This window comes from Pundamilia nyererei, unplaced genomic scaffold (genome assembly GCF_000239375.1).
Source record: "Pundamilia nyererei isolate P.nyererei 1_Seehausen unplaced genomic scaffold, PunNye1.0 scaffold00079, whole genome shotgun sequence".
In the NCBI taxonomy this organism is placed as follows: domain Eukaryota; kingdom Metazoa; phylum Chordata; class Actinopteri; order Cichliformes; family Cichlidae; genus Pundamilia; species Pundamilia nyererei.
In genome coordinates, this window is record NW_005187480.1 from 2,068,625 (window position 1) to 2,093,210 (window position 24,586).

The window sequence follows — 24,586 nt, forward strand, 5'->3', positions numbered from 1 at the left end:
CACACACACACACACACACACACACACACACAGAGCAAGCCGCCCTCTGCCCTCGTCACGCTCTGCCCTGCAGGGTCCAGGGATTTTATGACTGGCAGAGGCGTGTGTGTATCTGTATCTGAGTGTGTGTGTGTGTGTGTGTGTGTGTGTGTGTGTAGGTGTGTGTGTAGGGAGGAGGAGACATAAAGTAGCAGCACAGAGCTAAAAACAGTCTTTAAACCTGAAGCCTGCAAAGCGTAAAAGTGTGTATGGAGGCAGAGGATGAGGATGATTGAGATGAAGATTACAAAGTGGACTGAATGTGATGAAGAGCAGAAATGAGGATCAAAGGAAAACTTCTCGCTACCAACACACTCGGTCAGAATCAAAGCCAGGCTGACTTAAGATCCTGTCTTGCTGTAAAACATGCGATGTAGGCGAGAAACAACAAGAACAGCACTCGGCTAGTGAAGGCTACATATTAGCTTTAGCTAAAGCTCATTTTTGTTGCTATAATACCTGAAGACAAGATTTTTTTTTCATCACACAAAACCCTCAAAAACCTCCACGCAGGCTTTGAGGATTTTACAGTGAACCTATCCTGCTCATTTCCAGGTCTATTTTTATTCTAGGACTTTACTCGAGTAACTCTGCAGACTAACAGATTTATATCATACTGGTTCATCGGCTCATCCTTAAAAGTCCACCTTCTCTCCTGATTGGCTGACTAGGGGTAACCATTTCTGTTTTTATAAGTGAGCAGTTTCAGGCCTGTGCACCATACGTTTGTCAGTGCGAGCTCTGTCTGTGCAGTTACTAGAGCTACAATTGGAGAACGTCATTATGTGAAATGTTCAGCACATTTAATCTAGATAACTAACAATGCAACATAATCTTCAGTCCATGCTAGTGCAATATTTTTAAACTAATACTTTAACCCAAATCAGATTACCCTCCACATGGTGACTGTTAGGAAGTTTATTTGGGCAAATAAAACTTGAAAGCTAAATTGCATTCAAGTCACGTGTTCTGAAACCACCTTGTTTAGCACGGGACTAAAATGCAACCTTCTTGGCTAGCACAGGCGTTAAACGTGGGTGTAGTCAATGGATTGTGTTTTGGAGAGACTATTTCAGATACCAGCGTTTCAGAAAAAACAAAGTTTTATTTTCTTGTTGTTTTTCAACACTGGGAAATCTGTACTGCTTTCCTACTTTCAAAAACGCCGTACCTGCAGCTCTTCACTGTGACGCGCAGCCATCAGTGTAAACAGTGAATGTGTTTCTGCTGTTTGTGCTCGGATCAGAGCCAGGAGATGAACCGCAAGCGGACAGACAGCGATGGAGGATGCAGCTCAGCTCACCTATTCTGCTGCTTCTCCTTCTTGTTTGTCAGGTCAAACAATGAGGCTGCTATTTGACAGATGGGGAGAGAGAGCTGCAGGAAGTAAACACCAAACAGGAAGTTGAACACAAATGAAGGCAACAGGGCAGACCATAGCCTCCGTGTAATGATCAATTACTGTTGTAGGATGGCATTATAATCAAATAACAAGAGGAAGCAAAGGGCTGCTGGTGATTATGTGTTATTTCCTGATTGATGAAGTCATGTTTGTCTCTCTCCCTCGCTCACTCCGGTAGCTGTCACTTCCCTCATCGTCACCTGTCAGTCAGGATGCAGACGGAGGCGGTTGCCGCGGTGACTGCCTGTGACTGTACACTTGGCAGAAGGTCCTTTAACACATCGAGCTGCACTCCCTCTCTAACACAACTCTCCAGAGACTCGCTGCTGACAGTCCTGATTGTCACTTAGCATCTGCTGCCAATTACTGCACTATGTTCCTGAAAATACTGATCCTGATACTATTACGGCTACTGTGACTACTGATACTGATACTACTGTTACTCTTACTTTGGCAAGTACGCAGTAGTGATGCTACTGCTACCGTGACTCCTAATCCCGATGCTCTTTTGGTCTTGGATGCGAGAAATCACGTGTCAAAATATTTATTCCTCTTTTAGATTGCCTGTCATGCCAATAATCTCGTCAATTGCATTTTTTAAATTAAAGCCAGCGTGCGTTTAGTTTTTCACAGAGGTGAACCCCATTCCAATTAAGACAGAAAAAATAGTGGAAGAAGTCATGTTCTCCGCAGAGCTTTTCCATCGTTTGTGCTTTGACTGGAGTTCTTTTAATGAATCTCTACTCTGTCTTCTTCTTCTTCTTTTGTGGTGGCTTATTGGCAACAACTGGAGAATGAAGTTCCGCTATTCGCATGACAGTAGTGGATGGAAAACTGCATTCATTTGCATTTTCTTTTTGCCAATTTGGATTTCATTTCTACTTGGAAAGCTGACTTTTATCAAAGTGCCCCTCACCAAAGAAAAGAATGACAAAACCCCTTGTTATTTATGACAAATGTCCAGTTGTGGCAGCCAAAATCTGCTCAAAATGAAGCAGGCTTCAGCTTTGTTGTGTCAGTGTGGAGTCCACATCAAGATCAAGGTCAGCAACACGTGAACCAAACCAATCCCATCCCATCTTTTTGCATTTCTGTTATCCTGCTCTGCTTCTATCAACACAACACAGTCTCACTGCAGGCAGCATCCGAGCTGCTGCCGCCACTGCTGATGATAACAATAAGCAGCTATGTTGTGTGTGTGTGTGTGTGTGTGTGCGTACTTTCCTGCAGATAGAGTTCAGCAGCCCGGTGTGCAGAGCAGCTGTACAGCATCTGACCTCTGACCCCACTTACAGGTGTGTATGTGCATGCATGTGTATTATGCGGTGCACATCTGCAGCCCTCTTCTCTCCTGAGTCATACCACCTGCTACCAGCCCAGTCACACACACTCACAAACATAACGCTAACATACATGCTGATATGTGGAGTGAGCGTGTGTCTGTGTGAGGTTTGAGTGTGTCTGCGTGTGTGTTCGTGTGTGTTTTGCACTCAGCTTCATCATCTCCTCCACCTCCTCATTTTTTCCTCTTTACAGGGCCCACACTCCCCCTCCTCTCGTCATGCTTGCATCTACTGTCGCCTGTTTTGTTCCTGTGTGCGTGTGTGTGTGTGTGTGTGTGTGTGTGTGTGTGTGTGTGTAAACCCTGAGGCAGGTTTCCATTCCACTTCACTTGTGTTGTTGGAGCAGGTGGCAAGACATCACACACACACACACACACACACATATATATATATATAGAGAGAGAAATCTATATAAATGCACTGAACACACAATAACACAATAACAAAATTATGTTTCTTGTGTTTTTGATTTCTGGCGCCACATAAAAGTAAAACACAGACACACACACTGATCTTTGTATTGAGTCGTCTCAGTGGCTCGAACACAATCACAGCCCTGAGGGGGCGACCGAGATAGACAGAGATTGAGAGAGAGGCTGAATAAGAGTTCCTTCATGGCTCTCTCGGCTCTCTATGGATTGTTTAAAATAAACTGGCACTTCTCAAAAGGCTAAGATGATTTTATGTTTTCTGAAGATGATTTCACTCCTGTCCTGTTCTTCTTCTTCCCTGAGAGCAAGCAGGAACGTTCTGGTGGCGTCCACTGAAGCACTGAACTGTGATTGAAGTGATTGAAAAATGTTGCTGCTTGTTGTTGTAGTCCCCATTTTGTCACTGCTGCTTTTAAATTGGCCAAACGGCTCCTGTGAATGGCTCCTGAGCCGTCCTTTGGCTCTCAAAATAAGCTTTTGGCAGGAAACCACGAGAGGTTTTTTTTTACACCATCACTCTATTTTAATCATTTACTTAACTGTTTTAAAATGTTTAATTCCTCTCCTTTCCGTATACACTAAGACAGAAGAAAATGGTCTACTTTAATTTTATTGGTTTCATCTTAAATTTGAGCCCCAACTTGCTTTGGTCCCAGTTTTATGTATTTTTTTACATGGTATGTGGATGCAAAAACAGCGGCTCTGTGAAACGTTGGCTGCTGATATGGGAAGTGTATGCTGAAATAATGATGGTCAGCAGGTGTTTTGTTCATCACCTTTACCTTTTTGTTTTCATATGTTAGCATGCTAACATTTTCTAATCTCCCAAAGGCTTACTTACAGGTGTGCTAGCTGCTTGTAGACAGACATTTCCACCATGTCAGCAGACGTATCATTTATCATAAGGAGAACAGGAATCTACGAAGTAACTCTCATTACATTGTTTATCTAAAACCACCGAGTTAGCAAGCTAACTAGCCACCACGATAGGTTAGCTCAAACCACATGAGTGGTGCTGATGATACAGAGCTTTTCCCTTCATGTTTGGAAGTTCTGTGATTGTATATTTGTACTGTATATTATATGAGGTACAGCAGGACAAACTGAAGTTGCTGTTTTGCATCATGACATCTTTGGTTGCTTGCGTAATGTTTTCAAAGCTAATGTGGGTTGCTGCTAATAATTCACAGCACTTTGAGGTACACTCTATCTCTGTGTTTATCTTTGAGCTGTAAATTTGCAATTTTATACATTTATATAATACAACCTCATACAATATAAACTATTTTAATATTGTATATACTGTATATATTACCACTGTGATAGTCTTGCAACTACTCGCACTTTAAATTCTGACTACACCCACACACAAGCTACACAAGCACTTGTTTTACTGTTTTACTATATTCTACGCTCAGAGTTAAGTTTATTCTTATTTTAGATAGTTGTTTATTTAGTTGTTTGAAGGGAAGCTGGAAGTAAGAATTTCATTGCTTTGTGTAACCACTTGTGTTTTGCAGTGTATAAGACAATAAACTTGAATCTCGCATTTTTAAGTCATTATAAATTTCATAGTGTAATTATTAGTGTGTAAGTTTTAAAAGACTCAGACTGCTGGCTTGTTGTTCTTAGAGCTTTCAGCTCTCAGGCTGATTTTCTGTGGGACCAGCTTTCAGTCTGGGTTTATTAGACAGATGCTTTTTCTACTTTTAAGATTTGAGCTAACTGTAGTCATACTTACAGGTATCCAAATCCTGTGGCAAAAATAACTGGACAAATATTTTGAATTTTAAACAAGATGAACGGTTCTCTTCCTCTTAAACTGGAGGAGGTGACTCTCCAGCAGCACCTCAGACTCATTTAATGTGTCCTATAAACACCTGAGCGAAACGTTCAGATGCTAATCTCCTGCCATCCGAACAGAGTGTGAACTGTTTAAATCAGTTATTTCAAGGAGAGCTGGTACTGGGTGTCTTCATGAATCCAATAATTTGATGTAATTTGAGGAGTGAGGTGTTTTCTACCTGTCAGACATGCCTCGATGTTTGTGTGTGCGTACACACACACAAGCTGAGAGGATTACTTTGTGCTGACAGACACCCACGCCTTAGGAATGTGTGTGTTGTATGTCTGTGTTTGTGTGTCAGTGTTACAAAGGCCCTTTGTGATGAAACTCCCCAACCATTCTGGACCCGCAACTTTGCCACTATAAACACTGCGAGTAGCTGTTCGAATCAGTGAATACACACAACCTTCAAAACATTATACTCACAACAATGAACAGCCAGTAACAAATAATTAGTACGAGCGCTACTGCTAAAAGGAATAATATAGAAAGGTGACAAATTCAAGGAAATACCCGAACCTTCCCATGGAGTAACGACATATTTATTTTGGTTTCTTTGGTTTTAGGTACTCTAGTAATACTAATACTAAAAAGTACCAAAAGACCTGTGGTGGAATTTTAGGTTCTTGATGTCGTTGATGTTATTTCTGTAGCTAAATTGTTGTAAAATTGTTGTAAACTCTTTCCCCCATAAGCAACGTTTGGGGATAACCTTTGTTCCTGTCATATTTCAGACTGGATTCCAGAATAAAATGACTGAATGTGCATCAGAAGTTAATGTGGGTGATCTCTACACAGTCTATTCTAATGGTGCCCAAACCATGTCTTTACTGATAAAGACTACAGGGTACAGGGTAGCTCATCAAATGTGATCTTTATAGGGGAAAGACTCATAAATGCTCACAACAACTGCTGATTTTACATGAGCTGGGTCCTGATATCTTCTTAATGTATCAGCATTATGTATGGATGAGTGAAGATTCTGAGTTTATTTTAAAAGAAATCTTCTGGAGAAGCTATTCAACCACAAAAGACTAGTGCAACTTTAAAATCCTGAAAAGGAGCTGTGATTATTTTTACATGAGTGTTTTGGCAAAGGAAAGTGTGCAGCTGAAGTAACGTGCGAGTACAGTGGCAGTATCTGTAACCTTGCCTTCCACTCAGCTGAACCTGACTGATGACAGGCACTCTGTCCCAGCCTGATGATATTTTAGCCGCTGCCATGAAATTACAGTAATTTTCTGGGGGAGAAAAAGCTGCTAGCTGCCCGCCTAATGACTGCCATTACAGTTTCTTTTCCTGACAGTGAGCCGGACCGCAGAGAAACAGGAAGTCTTCTGTCAGTCAAACTACAGAAACACATGCTATTGATTAAAAACACCTGTTCTGAATTGCCTATGGTTTAATGAAGTGAGCGAGCTGATTATTGAGTGTAAACATTAACAGGTCCAGTGGGATGGAAACCAGATTTTGGTTCATCGTGTGGTTTCGGGTGTGTCATTTTCATGGATTTCATCTGTTAAGCTGACAAGCTGAAACACTGAATGAATGGGTCTGATGGTCTGATTGCTATTGTGGGTGAAAGAGATTAATATTTTTCTTTTCACCCCAATAACTCAAGGAGAAAATTTCATTTCATTTCCAGCATTTCCAGGGCTTTTTAACTTGGTGGCTGATGTAAGTTTATCTCTGATATGATAAAAAAAAATAAAAAAAATTTTTTTCCCTTCTCTACCTTTGCCCTGTGGAGGTATGAATACCAAATATGTTTTCAAAATTAGAAGAAAATATGAGACAAAAATCTGAAACAACAGTATTATTTTCATGCCATGTTCCTAATGACTACAGCGGGCCCACAGAAAAGCATCGGCCTCCTGGATGCCTGCTAGCTGAGTTGTTTTCAGGCATGACGACATGCTTAGAAGGAGTTCCTTATAGAAATGTGTTTCTTGGAAGACCTAGAGCTCCAACCAAGAAGAGCTGGTTGTCAGGGTCTGGGTATCAGTGTCAAGACTGATACCCAGATAAACCAAGATTTGGAGCCACTCCAGCAGACTGATCGTCGGTAGTACCTGATTTAAGATGCACAAACAATGCTTTAATGAGGATAGTCTAGTACTCGCTCATATTTTTCTGGACAATTAAAACTTTCTGCACAACACCTACCACCACCCTGCAATTTTGGGAAGCTCTCTCTGCGTATCTCGAAACTCCACTCAACTCTCCTGGAGAGGTTCTCCGAACAATTAGCCTGTTGTGTCTTGCCTCTCTCGCAACAAGCCAGGTTTGGACATTTGAAACCAAGAGCAACATGGTTCTCTTCCGATGTCTTGACTCCTGCGTCTTTTCTCACAAAAGCCGACCCTCCAAAAACAGCTGCAGCTTTTAATGAGTGGAATTGTTGCTTTGCCTATTTGAGACTATTAAAAAAAAAGCTGCAGAATGTTCCCACAAGCACTTCAAATGAAGCATGAAGTAGTCTTTGGATTTAAGACACACTAAATGTGCCATAGGAGCTTTCTGCACAGCCTGTAAGCCTGTAGAGCATAACGCTCAGATCATGAATCAAACTCAAACAACAGAGTGAAAGTGCAGATATGAACGAAGTGCTGGTTGTGAAAACTGTTTTTGTTCTCCTTTAAACAGCTGATAGGCGCCATGATATGACACTTGGGCTGCTGGCACAGAGATACGCAACAGCACTACAACAACAACACACACAGAGCGAGACCTGACAGCAGACATTTGCACACCTCTATGAAGATGTTTATAGTTTCTTATCCAATGTTTCAAATATGTCCTGGCTTGAATTTTTTTTTTTGTCCTGAATTCATTCTGGGCATATCTATTCAGCACTGTTACTATTGATTCTGGATTATAAACTTCTAATAAAATAAAAAGTAGCTTAATCATCTGGTATTTGATAAATATATGTATTCAACACAACTTTAGTATCAAACTAAAACTGGAACGCTTCAGCTGTACAGATGGTAATATGTAATCCAGAAGTCATTTAGCTCAGAGCTTATACAAACACACATCTCCTCATTCAAAGGGCAGAGCTTTCCAAAGAAGGAAGGATTGTGTTGGGTTGGATGGACGGAGAGGGAGGTTGGTCAGTACTATGAGTCAGCACACACACACACAGGCAGAGGTCGTTGTGTTGCCATAGAAACGGCTGAGCTGGTCAGCGTAAAAGCAGGAAGGATGCCGCCGGACTGTTAATGTAGAGACCAGACACAGGGAGGAGTCGGGGAGAGCTGTTAACTTTTGGCCTCTTCGCTCCTCTTTGCTAATAGCTGTTCTTGATTGATATTTGACCTTTGACCCCAGCGGGTTCAGCACCTGCTCAGAGTTGTTTTGATCTCAGTTCTTTCTGTGCTGTTTGCTGTAGGTTCAAAGTCTGAAAGAGTGTTGGGTGTGTTTTGCGTGCATGTAGGCAACACGCCACCAGGTAGGCAGCTGTAAATTTAAAGTGACTGAGAGAATAGCTGATGTGTTCCAGTCAGCTGTTATGGAGAGAAAACATATTTGGAACAAAGGGCAAAAGTAAATTTCAAGCACTGTTCAAACTGTAAAGCTCATGTAATAGACCTCCATCGGAAATGCTAACAAGAATGCTATTTTCAGCGAGTGGTTCTTAGTTGAGTGTTTGCTTATAGAAATGCTCATTTCCACCAAACACAAAAATGATTATTTGCTTGTCAACCATCTGTAAAGAATTTAAGCATGCAATGTATGTTTTCAGTTTGTTTTTGGCTTCCTTTTAGTGTCTCAGTATTACGTTTAATCTACACTTATTTCTGAGTACTACACAAATTGTCATTGTTATAGAACGTCTGATAGAGTGCTAACAGTAGCACAGTTAGCCTTTGGTTTGCATGTTAGCATGCTAACAAGTGTAGCTGAAGATAACAATGTTGTAATATGTCTTTATCACTAAATATTTACTTGGGAAAGTACTGCATTATGACCCGATGATTATACTTGGCACAATTTGACAGCTATTATTATATTGTGCTGTTTCCTAGATGTGATGCTAGGGCTAACACCATGACTCTGATGATTCTGCCCTATGAGCCCAGAGCTGCATAAACCGGATATGTCGCTCTAAAACAGTCATCTGGATACATCATTAATGTAGTGGAGGAAAAAAAACATGATAATCCATCTATCTCTGATCTATTTAATAAAAGTAGTGGATTGACAGAATTAGCCACTTTTCTAACTAACAGTCAGTTTTATCTTATGTTATTCAGCTTTAACGGAGCAAAAACTTTAAAATGTCAAGGAAAAAGCTTGCTAATTATCCTCAGATGTAATCTGATGGGTTTCCTTCTCTTACCTTATAATTTAGTAGATAATGTATTTGAGGACTTTTTTACATCACCTTGTGCTCCCTGTAACTGTGAGGTCTGAACGTAGTTGTTAAAACATCAGTATTATGAGCATAAAACCAAATAATTGAGAAAATGGTCAGATAAAGAATAAAAAAAAATATCTAAAAAGGGAAAAGATATGTTACCATTCTGTCATCCAGCTCTAAAATCTGTGTTTTCTGCTAAACCTAATTGTTTGTTTTGACATTATTAATGAAAGGTGTTGAGAACATGCAGAAACCATACTCAGAACATCTTGGGCCAAATACATTTTCTCTCCATATATTAGAAATGAAAATGAAAATACAATACTGTACCTCTCCTTGCAGCATTCCCAATATTCCCAATTCAAGAACCCAGTGAATGCACAGAAAGCGCCACTTAAACATTTAAGAAACAAGTTTATTGAAATAAATTCTGCTTTAAAGTGTTAAAAAGAAAACAAAACACTGTACAATTATGTCCCCATAGAAAAGTACATGAGAGTACACGACTGAGCAGGTGTGCACAGACTAGATGTGGCTTTAAATTCTAGTATGATGCCTGCATGTCAACAGGCTAAATGTTAAACCAGCAGGAGCGCTAGCAAGCTGCCAACAGCAGCAGGGACTCTGCGGGACTGACGAAAGGAACAGTTTCTCTGCTTCGCGTGTTCATATATATATATATATATATATATATATATGATGTTGAAACTGATGATCGCAATGACAGTGAAAATGCAGGTGTGTGTGAGTCTTTGGTACATCTTTTCAAACAGTCAACACAAGTCTTTAAGAAGCAAGTAGAACAATGAAATGGCCTTGTTAAGCTCACACGAGACACACTGTAATGTTGCAAAATAAACAGCAGATGAAAAAGCAGAAACAAAACAAAATGTTTCACATTCACATGTATGTACAGTCTGAACATCACTACAACACCTTAATCTGATTGTCTGGTTTTTTCGGCGCATGTGACATTTTCACTTTTCACAGCTGCAGGTCCATCAACATGAAGCCACAAAACAGCCGATGTGGCGTGAACGCTCATCACAATCACACAGTTAATGGCCCACATCTCACAGACCCCCTCCCAACTCCCCTTTTTGTACATTAAATAGAATAAAGCAAGGCACTCTGGGTAAAAGAAGGCAAAAGCGGGTGCCTGGAAAATTACCTGCCATTAATCTGTGCAAACAATTGCCTTTTGAGCCCCTGTGATTGGGAACACAGCTAAATTAAAAGTCGTCTTTCAGCTGACCTGACAGGAAGCGTTGTGGCTCGGAAACGGTCGTATTTAGTTGTAGTGTACCTTTTCCTTCATAGCGTAGAGGCTCTTTATAACCCCACTCCCTTAGCCTTCTTATTGCCTTTCTTCCTTTCTTTCTTCTTTGCTGCTTGGCTCCCTGACTGAGCTGAAATTACCTTAAATTGGTCTGAACTGGATGGAAACACTAAAGTGCTGCTCAGTCAGTCTACTTTCTGGCAAAAGAAAGCTAAGAAACAATAAAAATTGGTTAAAAAAAAAGAACGAAAACTAACTCAGGAATTCACAGTCACTCTTTGTCACACTTCAACAAGCTGATCCGGCCATAAAGAGCAGCTTTAAGCCTCAAGTCAGCTCTCCAGACAAAAAAGAAAAGAATAACACATTCAGACATAATGAGGATGTCAGCATGAACCTTTCAATGGGTGCTCAAAGAACTCCAAGAACATTTGCGAATAATAAAATGGGGAAAACTCATAATGTCCTTCATTTAATCCACCATAAAAAAAGGTAAAATGAAACACAAACAAATGAAAAACACAGATGCTAAGGACAGACCCATATGGGATTTCCAAGTTGAACAGGGGGCTCAATCAAACGTATGCTATCAAACTTGGGTTTACATAACATCATAAGTAATTCTTTGAAATATCACATATTTCGCTATAACAGGAACTTTTAATTAAATTCTGCAGATTAAACATTTGAATGCAAGGCTCGAAAACATCATCCAAAAAAAACCCAAAACCCATTACCTCAAACATAAAAATCCTCCATAAATGTGTTTTAGATCAACAGAGTCCATTTTAGGAGGGAGGTTACTGTAAGGAACTGACAAATTGGTAAGCCCATATTTGGTCTAGCCCTGCAATCCTTCATTCTGTGGCTTTGTGGTGTCCATGTTGAAGTGAATACCCAAAACTGAGCAGAACAGAAGACAAATGGTGAACAGAACCAAACTTAAAATAAAAGGAATCACAACTGTGAGGAGGTGGGTGATGTGCAGGGAAATCAGTGCAGCTTTGGTGGAATAACATTGGCTTTGCCAAATAAGTCCCAGCGTGACTACCACACCCGGTTGGTCCAATAGATTTCCCTGTGGTACACTGCTGTGTTTGCGTAGTCTCCTACCTGTTTGTTGCTGTATTTGGGTGGGTTGGCCTTGTAGCTGTAATCCGAATATTGGTCGGAGCCAGTAGAGTTGTTGTCGCCCGTCCCCACGAAGGTGTTGGTGGCAGGGAGGTCCTGAACAGCCTGGTGCTTCTTGGAGGCAGACGGTGACTGTGGCTGCAGCTGGATGGATGGTAGCGGGGAGTTGGAGCGGTAGTGGCGCCCCAGATCAGGGCTCCCTGGTGGATAGTTAAGGGGCAGGTGGATTCTGGGACTGTCATTGACATTCTCATTGATTAAGTTGAATTTGAGGCCTTTTTGTAGACTGGCGTCCTCATCATCTTCTCCTGTCTTAGCTGGTTTTGGAGCCTTCCCCTTTTTGCTCTTTTTCCCTTTGCCATTTTTAGGGCCCTGCTTTGGGGCATACAGGTCCTTACTCTCCTTCTTGCCAGCCTGGTAACCACTCTTGGTATCCTTCTGTACCCAGCGTCTGATGAGGACCACGGCAACTATAACTAAAATGACAACAGCAAAACCGGCAAGACTGCCGTACAGAATATTGCTTTGCTGAGAATAGGCATAGTTGGGATCTCCGGCAATGTCCCTGTCCAAAGGGGTGTAGAGGCTGTGTCCAACCAGCGCTTCAATGAGGGAGACATTTGATTTTGTTTCATTTACAAAAACATGAACTAGTGCAATGGTGTTACGAGGAGGTTTTCCCTTATCAACAACCTTCACTACCAGCCGATGTAGCCCATTGTACTTCGGGGTTAATTCTTGTGCTGCTGTGATTTCCCCATCATTGGTAGATATTTGGAACAGATCATATGGATTTCCACCTATGATGGTATACTCTAGCTCAGCATTGAGTCCAGCATCAATGTCCTCAGCATTTACCACCTCCACGTGTGTGTTTGGTCGGGTCCCAACCGGTAGGTGTACAAAGGACGAGTTAGACGGCCTGGTAACATATGGGGCATTATCATTTTCATCCAACACATTGATGGTCACACCCACATAGGAGGATCGAGGCGGGTTACCACCATCCACAGCCTTTAGTTGAAATGTGTAGGTGCTCTTCTTTTCACGGTCGAAGGAGATGCTTGACAGGATGGTTCCTGTGCCATTCTGGATGACAAACATGCCATTGTCCTGTTCCACAAACAGCCTGACTTGGGAATTCTCATCCTTATCTGCATCATTGACTGTCACTACACCAACAGGATTGAGTGGAGGCATGTTCTCTATGACAGAGAAGCTATAGCCATTCAGTGTAAACTTTGGGTCATTGTCATTGCAATCTAGAACATTTACCACCACCGTGGCAGTGCCGGTTTTACTAGGCACACCCTTGTCTGCTGCAGTTACACGGAATTCATAACGCTCTTTTTCTTCCCGATCCAATGAGTGATTCACACGAACTTCTCCAGTGCTGGAATTAATTTTAAAGAGCCTTCTGGCTGTTGAATCAGTGATGGTATAGAACAACTCTGCGTTTGTGCCGCTGTCTGCATCTGTCGCCACAATGTCTAGAACTTTGTCTCCTGGCTGGTTGCCTTCTGCAAAGTCTACCTCAACAGTTGAAGGAGAAAAGTTTGGTGCATTATCATTAATATCTGTAACCTGGACTTTGAGAGCGTTAGTGCTGGACAGAGCTGGGTTTCCAGAATCCACAGCGACTATTTCAATCCTGTAATCCTTAATACGCTCATAATCCAGCAGGGTTGTTGTCTGCAGGAAGTATTTTCTCTTCCGATCGTTGGCTGACTCACTTGCAGGACGAAGCTGAAATGGAACATCACCAGCAACAACACATGTCACCACAGCATTTTCCCCCTCATCACGGTCTGACACCTGGACCAGTGCCACTGGTGTACCAATAGGCATGTCCTCAGAAATGTTGGCCACACCATCATGATGTGTTACCAAGCCAATACCACGGATCTCAATGGCTGGTGCATTGTCATTTTGGTCCTTGACGTGTACGGTCACAAGGACCTTGGAACTCTTGGAATTGGGTCCACGATCTCTTGCCACCACAAAGAACTTGAGAAAGTTTTCTTCTTCTCTGTCCACAAGACCTTTGACGTAGACGATGCCTGTTGCGCGGTCAATGCGCAGAAGCCTTTGGACAGATTCTGATGCTTGATGGAGGCTGTAGTCTATCTCTCCATTGAGGCCAGTGTCTGCGTCGTTGGCTTTGACCTACAAGAGTTGGAAAAAAACAAAAGACAGACAGACAGACAGACGGACAGAAAGAAACAAAGAAACAGATTCAATCTTTTAGCCAAACACTGTCCAAAACAACATTAAAAATCAGATCATTTGCCTGTTCAGAATTGCATTTGGTACACTGGAAAATCAAAATATCATCAAAACATTGATCTTTTGGCAGGTTTGCAGTTTTCATGACAAGCAATAAATATTCTATATTTAATACATTCAACTTTAGAATAAAAGTCTGAAGTAATCTCAGACTAAAAGAATGATTCGCCACGCTCTTTTTCATGTGACGTCAGTGAAATACGCGTCATGATTCCATTACAGTCTCTGTTAAATTTTAATGATTATTTAGCTTCTTTGGCTAATGAAGAGTCATGACCATTACTAATGCAACAGTACAAGGCCCTTTATGTTTTCCTCAGGGGGAGGAGTTTGTATGCTGCGAAAGATAATACCCGATCAAAGCTGATTGCACAACCCTACACAACAACATCTAACGGCCGTGCAGCGGGTCATTGGCATCTAATGGGCAGACAAGTGAATGTTAATGTTCCTCTCATTATCAGAAAAGCCCCAGCTCCTCAGGGCCCATTAGGAGACTGAATAGGACAGAACAGAATGAACCACAAGCTGACTTCATAAGTCCAAACCTAAAGTGAATGGGGGCAGTTAGTCAATTAGGAGATATGAGAAGTCAGCAAAATATCACTTAGGAAATACTCGTTAACACACCTGTCCTATCTACGGATCTAATCCGTTTTAATTGCAGTCATTGAATGCCATGGCTGCCGGTCAGAAATGTAGGTTGTTTCAAATTAAGCAGTTCTTGAACAGCTGATTTAAATGTCCCAGGTGCTGCTGATCCAGTGTTTGTACAGCCTTCACCCAGGACAGAGTAATGTAATTATGTTTGGGGTTTTTTATTCTTCTTTTTTTAAGGCCATTATACCTTTAAAGCTGGGCTGGTTCTTAGCCAAGCTTGCACTCAGTAATATATTTCCCTGAAATTTAAGTCCAAAATATTATGATTTACTAAAATACAAAAAAGGAATCTGGCAATGGGATAAGATTATTAGGGCTACTTTTTAAAGAACCAATCAAACATAAGGGATTGCTTCTGGTCGTAGCTCCGTATTGATCCAAATAAGAAACACCCTTTAAAGCCCCTAAAAACACCAGCTACGTTAGTAATCAAAATCTAATATAATGTAAACATGATATAAGTTCAATGAAGATACAGATTATACCATATCCAAAACCATTTAAATCAGTTTTTAGGAGGAAATCAGGGTTTAAAAGGCTACTGCTAACAGAATCTCTGAAGACTCTTGTTTTTCACACAGACTCCAGTTCATACTGCCACATAATAAATATGTTGTTTATCGTCTGCTCAAGAAACTCACAAACTGTGACGGACCACCACCAGCACCATGATGTGACCATAGAAGCTGCTGATCCAAGTCAGAGAGGTTAAGGTTAAAGAAAGCATGAAAGTGAAATTATAATTTCTCCTGCCCATTGATTTCCTTTCCTTTGCTCTGGCCTTAAGCAGCAGACATCACCAAACAGCGGTGAATTATTGACAGCTTCTGAGAATTGTGTATTGAACAGTGTTGCTGCTGGAGCCCGGTGCCACTGTGATGGGGACAGAGCTGCACTGGCTGCGCTCCAAGGCCACTTTGTCCAGGCATACAGAAACTATAAACACTCTTTATCTACCAGTTAACAATTAACCTGCAAGAGCGTCTGGTTTCCTGACTGAGTGAACCAGAGTTTCTGAATGTTTCAGGTGATTTACAACAGTAAACCTTTAATTTATTCCAACATTCTCCAAATCAGCCTGGTTTCTCCCCCTCCACGAAACTATTAGAGAATTTATTCCCGAGGAAATGAGCTTGCAGACACTTAACGCAGAGAGATAATCTATCAGAGTTTATATCCTGTCTAGTTTATTGTTGACTAAATTACATTATAATGACGTGGCAGTTCAGTGTGGACTCTTCAAACCATTTGAGGCTGCTTTTTGAACTAATTAATCAGCTCGTCAACATCATATTGTTTTTTAAATCATCTTTAGGATTTTAGTGACTACGCATTAGGGACCCCTGTCAATATTCTTTGGTCTTTAATAAGCGCTAAATTTCAAGGATCTGTCTTCTGCTAATTACTTGATTAAAGGCTCTAAAAACTGTTAATTGTTCTGACTCAGCTTGTTGATATGGTTGATTAGAGCTACATTTAAAAGAAAAGATGCCAAATTTCGAGCTGCTCTGGTTGATGTCCTTCTGGTTAGCTTCCATTTCTGAAGGGTTTCAGGTAGGCGGAGCTAAGTTCAAAAGCTTTAAATGCAGTGGTGCAGAAAGGATCAGTGAATTCAACTTGGCAAGGTGGGGATATCATGTACCTAAGTGCACCTATCAGGCACAAGAGCAACATTTGAATGTAAAGAAAAAAAAATCGGATCAAAAACCACACCCACACAGGCTCTGTAACTGGGCTTTTCCACACATTAAATATATAAGAACAGAAGAATTGTTCAAAGGAATTTACTTTAGGTTACATTACAAGGGAATATCAATCAAATCTTATTTATGCATTATTTTTATCCAGAATATATATATTTTTTCCAAAAATCTAGCGATTTAAACTTAAATTTGCCCATTTTTAGACAACAAAGTTAGACCCACTGATGTTACTTTTTTTGAGATAACAATCTGGCTGCCTGAAGGTCTAAAATAAGGTGACTCGATACTGAAACAGCTTTAGAAGAGGCTAACAATAATCACAAAGCAGCAGTGTGTTCCTTTAAAAAACAAGTCAAAAGAAAGGGATATACATGTCTGTGTTGCCATTGGCTGATTTAAGAAGGTCAGGGTCGTCAGTCGGCGATGTCCTGCTGCCTCTAAAGCATCGCTCCTCAAACGCACGTTAAGTGAAATGAATTCTGTGGCTCTCTGAAATGCAATGAGCCACATCCAGAGCAATAATACCAATAAGCCCCGTGGATAATCTCATGACTGACTCAGATTAAGTCATGCACAGCAAGCTGGAAGGCTGGCTGGCTGGCCGCACTGCAGTCTGGGAGAAGGGGCACGAAAAGTGGAGGATGACATGGTGAAGTGGGTTTGTTGGGATGTTGCGGAGTCACCGAGCCAAACCGGGCCTTCCTGCTCTGCTCGCTGACGGCAACATCACGTACCGCCGCTCCAGCCAGGGGCTCAAAGGTGAAGTTGAATCAGTGGTTAATATGTGACTACACACAGCGATCCCACGCCCCGCTTCACCTCCGCTGCACCATCTGTCTGTACGGATAATTGAGCAGCATATTACGTGCAGTCGCTGCTCCGTGTTGTCCTGCAGTGTTATCGCCAACAAGGCCAAAGGTTCCACTGCAATGTTCGGCGGACAAGAAAAACTCTGGATTGACTCCTGAACAGCAGCAGCAGCAGCGCTCACACGCAGTTTTGCCTGGAGAGAACTAACTTTGCTACTTTTAAAATAACACAATAATAATCATTTACTTGTGATATTTTAGATTAATAGACTGTAAATGAAAAAGCTCCCATAAGGATGGATCTCATATGGTTGAGACTTGTATCCCTAAATCACACATAGAGGACAATTTTGAGTAAATAAGAACTGTCCTCAACTTCCACTTCATATTGAATTTTTCAAAATGGAAAAGGTTTTAACAGCAAAGCTTTACTGCCAAAACAAACAAGTGACTTCATCAAGGAAGTTCTAGTTTCTGAAAACCTGCCTACGCAACACAACTGAAAGCCGACGATCTGTTGGGTGTGAAGAGGTAAACATGTTGAAACCTTTAAATGCAAAATGTAAGTGTTTAAAGTTACATTTTACACTGAAAAACATTAATCAGAGGATAAATGACTGATTAGCTATCGATAATAAATCAGAGCTAACGGCTCTACAGATTCAGATAAAATGAATTGTACGACACTGATGTGTGTGCTGACCTGCAGTACAGAGTGTCCCGGTGGACTGTTTTCTGGTAGGTCAGCTTCGTAGTGACTTTTCTCAAACTTCGGAGTGCAGTCGTTCTGGTCGGTCACCGTAACTCTCAGCAGAGCGCTGCTGGCCCTCGAAGGCTTCCCGCCATCCTGTACCCTAATGTTCAGGTCATACGAATCCTTTATCTCACGATCTAAGTTGCCCATCACGACCAGCTGCGGCAGCTTCTCCTCCGCGTCCACGGCGACCTGCAGGCTGAAGAGCTGGTCAGCGCCTAATCCGGTGCTACTGCTCAGAGAGTAATCTGCCACGCCGTTGCTCCCCGAGTCTCTGTCAGTGGCCATGGGGATGGAGAAGAGGGCGCCGATGTGCGTGTTCTCAGGAATGGACAGAGTCAGGATAGGCGAGGAGAACTGTGGAGTGTTGTCATTTATGTCCAGGACCTCGATGCGACCTTCAATGAGCCGCGGCCCATTGCCGATACCCTTCACCATGTCAGTGATCGACACCTCAAACTCCAGGTAGCATTTGTCGCCCTCGAACAGGTTGCGGCAGTCTCTCAGCGTCTCACGATCGATGGGGATCTCGGTGGTGTAGATGTCACCGGTGGAGCCGTCGACCCTCAGGTACGGCGCACCCACCTCCAGCTTATAGAGATGACCGGCATTGGGCAGGCCCTGGTCTGTCGCCAGGCTGCCAATCATTGTGTTGGGTGGTCGTTCCTCAAAAACCTGATAGAGGATGTCACTGGGCGAGGCGCTGCAAGACACCAGCAGGAAGGCAGCTAAAAAGAACAAAGCTTCACACCTCGGCGCCGCCATGTCTCTGCCAGAAAACACCGCTCTGAAACAGACAGAGACAGAAAACACATTAGTAAGACTCATGTTCTGCTTCAGACGGCACCAAACAAGACTGATAACTGAGGATCTGCAGAGCTGCTGCTCAGATTTATTTCAGGGCCACTCAAGAAAAGATGGCTAAATTCATCTCCTTCAGCGTCTAAACATATCCTCAATGGTTACTCGCCAGACCCGAATGCGGAAAGTTTTCGAGTCTGAACTCATCGGCTGAGACGGTGTGGGGAGAGCAGCCGAGCAGGGTAGAGTGATGACTTCCTCCTGCTACCAGTCGACTGCTCTGGCAGGAAGACAAACTGAACGCTGCTGCAGGCGACCAAAAATACTGACAAGAGGCAGCGGGTGGTAATGGGCCACATGATTAGAATAAAAAAGTAAGATAACACGTGGGGAGGACCGCACTCGTAGAAAATCGGATCATTTTCATGTCTTTCATGCGTCTCAAAACATGTTTAGTTTGCAATCCAACCTAAAGTCCAACATTCTGAGTAGCCTATAGCATTGAAGGCTGTTTGCAGGGATAATAAACTCAAATTTAAGCTTTTTAAATGTCAAACAGAATTTCAAGCAAGAGCAGATCTTGTTCCTGTGCAAGCAATTCAAGACATAAAGAAAAACATTTGCCATTGCCTTCATCACACACTACTTGTTGGGCATAGTACTTGTTTTCCAGCATAATACAAATGTGGTACAACAGGTTCAGCAAGTCATCAATGATTGAATGCTTCAGGTAACCGTTTTATAACTACACAAGACACACAAGCCTCCAACTAAGAGTTTATTAGTTTTAAGTTTAAGTACATTTCAGACTTCACTTGACCTTGCAGACTCTCAGAAGAAATCCTTTTTTCTACAGAACTCATAAGAGTCGACTCTGCCGTCAAGTCTGAATGTGTTTACTCAAACCGACTTCATTCCTGATGGCCTGGTGTTCATAACGCTACATCTGAGCCAGACTCTTCTTGATATAAACTCTTCTCTTTTCTTCTCCCCTCATTCACTCCACCTCTCCTCCTCTTTCTTGTGTCTCTACACATTATCTTTTCTTGGCAGTAAATCTCAGACAGACACTCCACTCTGTATTTCCTGCTGTAGGAGTTTCTCAGCTGCGGGTCGCAGAGGTTAATCTGAAAAGTGCTTTTTTTTTTAACTTTTCCTCCTCACGTACTTGATTTGGAGAGACTATCTCCCTCACACACGCACACACACACACACACACACACACACACACACACACACACACACACAAACATACATAGATCCAACATGGACCAGCATGCTGAATGGGAAGCAAGAACCCCGCAACTCGGATGCACGCAGTTTATTTTGCCCTACAGGATGGAGTCTGCTTGTGTGTCTGAAAGAGAGGGGAGGAGTGAATTTTCTCTGTTCACAAATCCAACATAAAACCAGGACAATATTATTTTAATAGCACGTGCCCCTTCACACATCAGAATGCCTCATCTGTTCACACGAACCCAGAAAGAAAGTGTTACCCTGCAGAGCACTGTGGTGATATCAGGCTTCATCCACGCCAGACATCAGCCTGTTAAGTGAGACTGTAGTTATCTGCCTTAAACTTCAAAGCATTTTTTCCCCATTAAATAAAAGACAAACGATTGTCTAGTAAAACTAAGAGTATTCTCATATGGTTCGACTCAAGCAGCTGAGCAGGATTTTAAGTGAAAATGAGCAGGAATGTAATCACGGATGACTTTATGGACCGATGATTTCTGTTGTCGGTTTGTTTAATGGCCTTGTGGTGTGGACTGAGTCTCCTGCACAAAATTTTTTTTTTAAATTTAAAATCAAAAATAAATTTCAAAGTGGCAGCAGACCCAGAAGGCTGCAAATTAGCCTTTTATATTAGCTTCTGTTATTCTGTAAACGTAAAGGTCAACCTGGGATTTGGGACGTCTCACACTTGCACGATGGGCCCTAATTATCCATCTCCCACTCGTTTCAAACAAAACAGAGAACGGCAACAAAAACCGGACACTGATCTGAGCGTTCGCCCTCGCCCTCCCCACTGTGACACGCTGGCACCGAATTACCCCTGCACCACTGCGAACGTGTGCGTGCATGTCGGGCTGTGAGTGTTAGTGTGTCTGTTACAGTGTAAATGATGCCCGTGTGTTTCTTTTCTCACATATTTTCTTCAGAGCTGCCAAATACCCCAAACTATTGACCCCTGACCTTTGACCCTGTGATATTTCACACGTCACTGTGGAAACGGAGCAAAAACGACTCGGGTGGCTGGCTGGTGTCCAGTCTGCTAATGCAGCTCTGAACACATGAGAGTGGCTCCACAAAACCAAAGGCTGGCTCTAATCAGTGTGATACATACGCACACAGATGTGACGGCAGCGATCGCTGATAAGTGAGCTTCCTTTACTGTCAATGCAATGAAGTATTTTCATTTCCTTGTGTATTTACATGAAACCTCATGTAAATACACAAGGTGCTGTTCCTGAAAACAGTTTGTTTAAGGGTGAGCTCATGCTTTGCCAACATATGAATATAAAGCAGATGAATGGGATGACAGGCAGTTACTGGGTCCAACATATCTTTCCTTCTAAACGCCTTTAATGAGTCTATGGAAACATGAACCCCTGCCCTGTGGATTATGAGACATTACCCGAGAACAGAGAAAGCAGTTTTATTGAAAACATCTTTGTTACTATAGATTCAATTTGGATTTTCAATTCATGAAAAATTGCAGATAAAAGTTTGCACATGTGCAAAGTTCACGCAACACTTGTAATGTAAACTGCAACACGCTGAATCACAGTGCCAATATCCCCTCTGGGGCCAACATTTTCATTTAGAAAGTAGCAGCTGAAAACATATTTCAGCACAGCTCGTGGTACCTGAACGTGAGCGCTGCTTTAACGCCTCGTGATAAAAATAGAAATGGAATCAGAACATTTGCTTTATTCGCCTTTTCAGCACAAACAAATCACGTAGGTGCGTTGGGTTTCTGCATGCTTGCCACTCAAGGCCTCAGGTGAGATCAGGGGATTCTGTTGTTGCAGTTGTTTCCACAGATCGTGGGGGGTTAAAAAAAAAGAAAGAATTCAAGTCGTGAGAAAAATTTGATGCTAAAATAATCTTCAGAATGTGAAATGATGATGTCAAAATGTGAAAAGTTCAAAGTGCATGGATTCCATGTTCGCATGTTTGTTCACATGTAGTGCGCATTTTTGTGAGTTTGTGTGCGCCTTCCTCGGGGGACGAGTGAGCCAGAGATCGCCCCGCTCGTCCTCTTTCCCACAGTCTCAAGCTTTCTCACTAAGCAGTGTGTGCGTGCGTGTGTTTGCATGTTTGTGTAGAAAGCGGGACAGCCAGTTCAGCTGCTGGAGCCACTTGTGTGTGTGTTACATTACAAAGACATTAGACAAAGACTAAGGACAGTAACATTTCCATGTGTAAGGCTCGCTGCCACCCGTGTTTGCCGCTGGAAGAGGCGAGAGACAAAGACTCACAATAAAGTACTCAGAGGGATTGAGGGGGGGGGGGCGTGTCCAGACAACAGCACTCATACATTACAAAGCAGCTTAAAGGCCCTCGGACCACCTCCTGTGAGTGTGTGTGTGTGTGTGTGTGTGTTTAGTGTTAATATTCAGAGTGTGTCTCCATGTTAATGTCCCACCTGCATACCCGTGGAGTCACAGCTGCATTAAATTACCACCACTGTAAATGCCACATTATGGTTTTTGCCCCCTCTCTACGCCTCGCCCCCGGGTGCTCTCATGCCAAACTTGGTACGAATATCTCCAATATGCACGTAAAACAATTACAAGTGTGTCGTAAAATTGTAAGTTCAAACGCAGCTGCAGCTGAGCCATAAACTCAGTCTAAACATAGTATTTTCACCGCAGTTTATTAAGTCGATAAAATGCAGTAACGTCATCGATGAAAAATCGTGTTTTATTTAAGTAGCAGTTTGAAAGCAAAAAAGTAAAACGTATTTCCTCCTGAAAGATGACAGAACAGATCAGCTAACTGACTCCAGTCGGAGCGAAATGCTTCAAGACAAACACGCTTCTTACTCTTTGAAAGCTTTAGTGAATGTGCAGACTATTAAGTAATATCACTTATTATATGATTCATTTGATTTAGAGTTATAAGAATACCTTTAAATTATGACTTGAATTTCTTTTTTGAGTACTTACTTAAATATCTGAGTACTTCTCAAACTTTTAAAACCTTTAAAAACTGATGTAACACTTTCAAAATTCTGCGTACAGTAACGGGTCGCTGGATAAAATCAGGACAGATAATTAGAATCATAAATCAGTGACAAAATAAAATCCATTGTGATGAAAATCAAACTAGAATAAAACGCTACTTCAGTGTTTGCCAAGGGAAATTCTTGACTGGTCTCTGTGGTTAAATGAATTTATATCAATGACAGTCACAGTTCCAAACACAAAACTGCAACATATTTCATGTAATTTCAGAAAATGTAACAAAAAATGATCACAGAATTTTAAAAAATGCTTTTTGTCATTTGCTTTAAAAGAAATCTATTTTGAAAACCATCCACGGACGGGTTAAGAGATGGAAAAACCAGATGAAATGTGCAGTTTTTGCTAATCCTGTTAATTAAATATCAGACAAATCCAGACAGCATGCAGATCACTGATGCAGAAATCCCATAAATCCAACAAACCCATAAAACAAATCTGTTCATTAGTTTTCATGTATGAAAAATAAAAGAAATAAAATAGAACAGAGTAAAAAAGGTGGCTAGCAATATATATATAAAAAAACACGACTGCACAAGAACACACTGAACTGCAGACACAACTTCTAGCACATAAATTGGACTACTGACCTTAGCGCTGTTCTGCAGAGCCGGTTAAACTTTAAAGATCCTGTGACTTGAGCTGTTCAGCTTGTCTGTGCTCCCTGGTGCATCTGCAGGGATGAGCTCCCGCTGCACGAGTGGGCGTATCTAAAGAATGGCATTTTCCAACCATCCTGCCTCTCTGCCTGTCCTTCCACATCATACTGCATGTATCTCCATAACAAACAGCCCTGGTACCTCTACACATGTCCCACTGACTGCAGACGCATCAAGGAATGAATGACGAAATGTCACGAAAACCGTAAAGAACTCAACATTCTTGCATCTCTGTTGTCATTGTTCCACGATTATTCCTTAACACGCCACTTTTCACACACGGATTCAAAATCCACCCTTTTCAGCTGCGATTGAAATGTAGCATCTAGGAAAAAAGGGCATGAGGAGTCTGATCATGACTCCTCATCCCTGCTTCTTTGATTCCACTTTTCTGCAGGTCACACAAAGAATTAAGACTGACTTTTTTACACCACAGTATTTGGACTTGTGTTGCACTGCTAATATGTCCAACACTTGACTGTCGATCAACACAACAATCATAATCCTGAACATTTTAATCTTGATAATTTAACACAAATTATTTGTAAACTACTGGCAGACGCAGCCGAGCGTGAAGATAGCCCCAGGTGACAGCAGACTTGAATACCTTTGTTCAGTCAAATTTTTGAAACGTCATCACAGTAGCCTGAAGTTAAACGATTACAAAAAACAAATGGGATACTGCCTAACTGATTGAGCCACTTATCAATGAACTGCGGCACCTCTAACACTGTATATGCAAAACTATAAGTGTGTATAAACTTAAATGATTTCTAGCCCTGTGCGATACGCTGGTGTCCCTCTGCTGCTGCACAGTATTTCAGTGA

General features: G+C 41.8%; 1 protein-coding gene across 4 annotated transcripts in view; it reads right to left on the reverse strand.

Moving 5' to 3' along the window:
* The window catches only part of LOC102203450 (protocadherin-1-like), a 218,037-nt gene that overhangs the window by 185,957 nt on the left and 7,494 nt on the right, over positions 1-24,586 (reverse strand). For 3 of the 4 annotated variants that reach the window (XM_005737754.1, XM_013912035.1, XM_005737756.2), the window contains exons 2-3: positions 17,999-18,836; positions 11,820-14,003 (exon numbers count right to left, since the gene is read on the reverse strand). In XM_005737754.1, coding sequence (XP_005737811.1) covers positions 11,820-14,003; positions 17,999-18,814 — 3,000 coding nt within the window. In that variant the 5' untranslated portion in view covers positions 18,815-18,836. Of the gene's footprint in view, positions 1-11,819; positions 14,004-17,998; positions 18,837-23,690; positions 23,738-24,586 lie in introns of those variants that run through there. The other variant, XM_005737755.1, reaches the window with a different exon arrangement.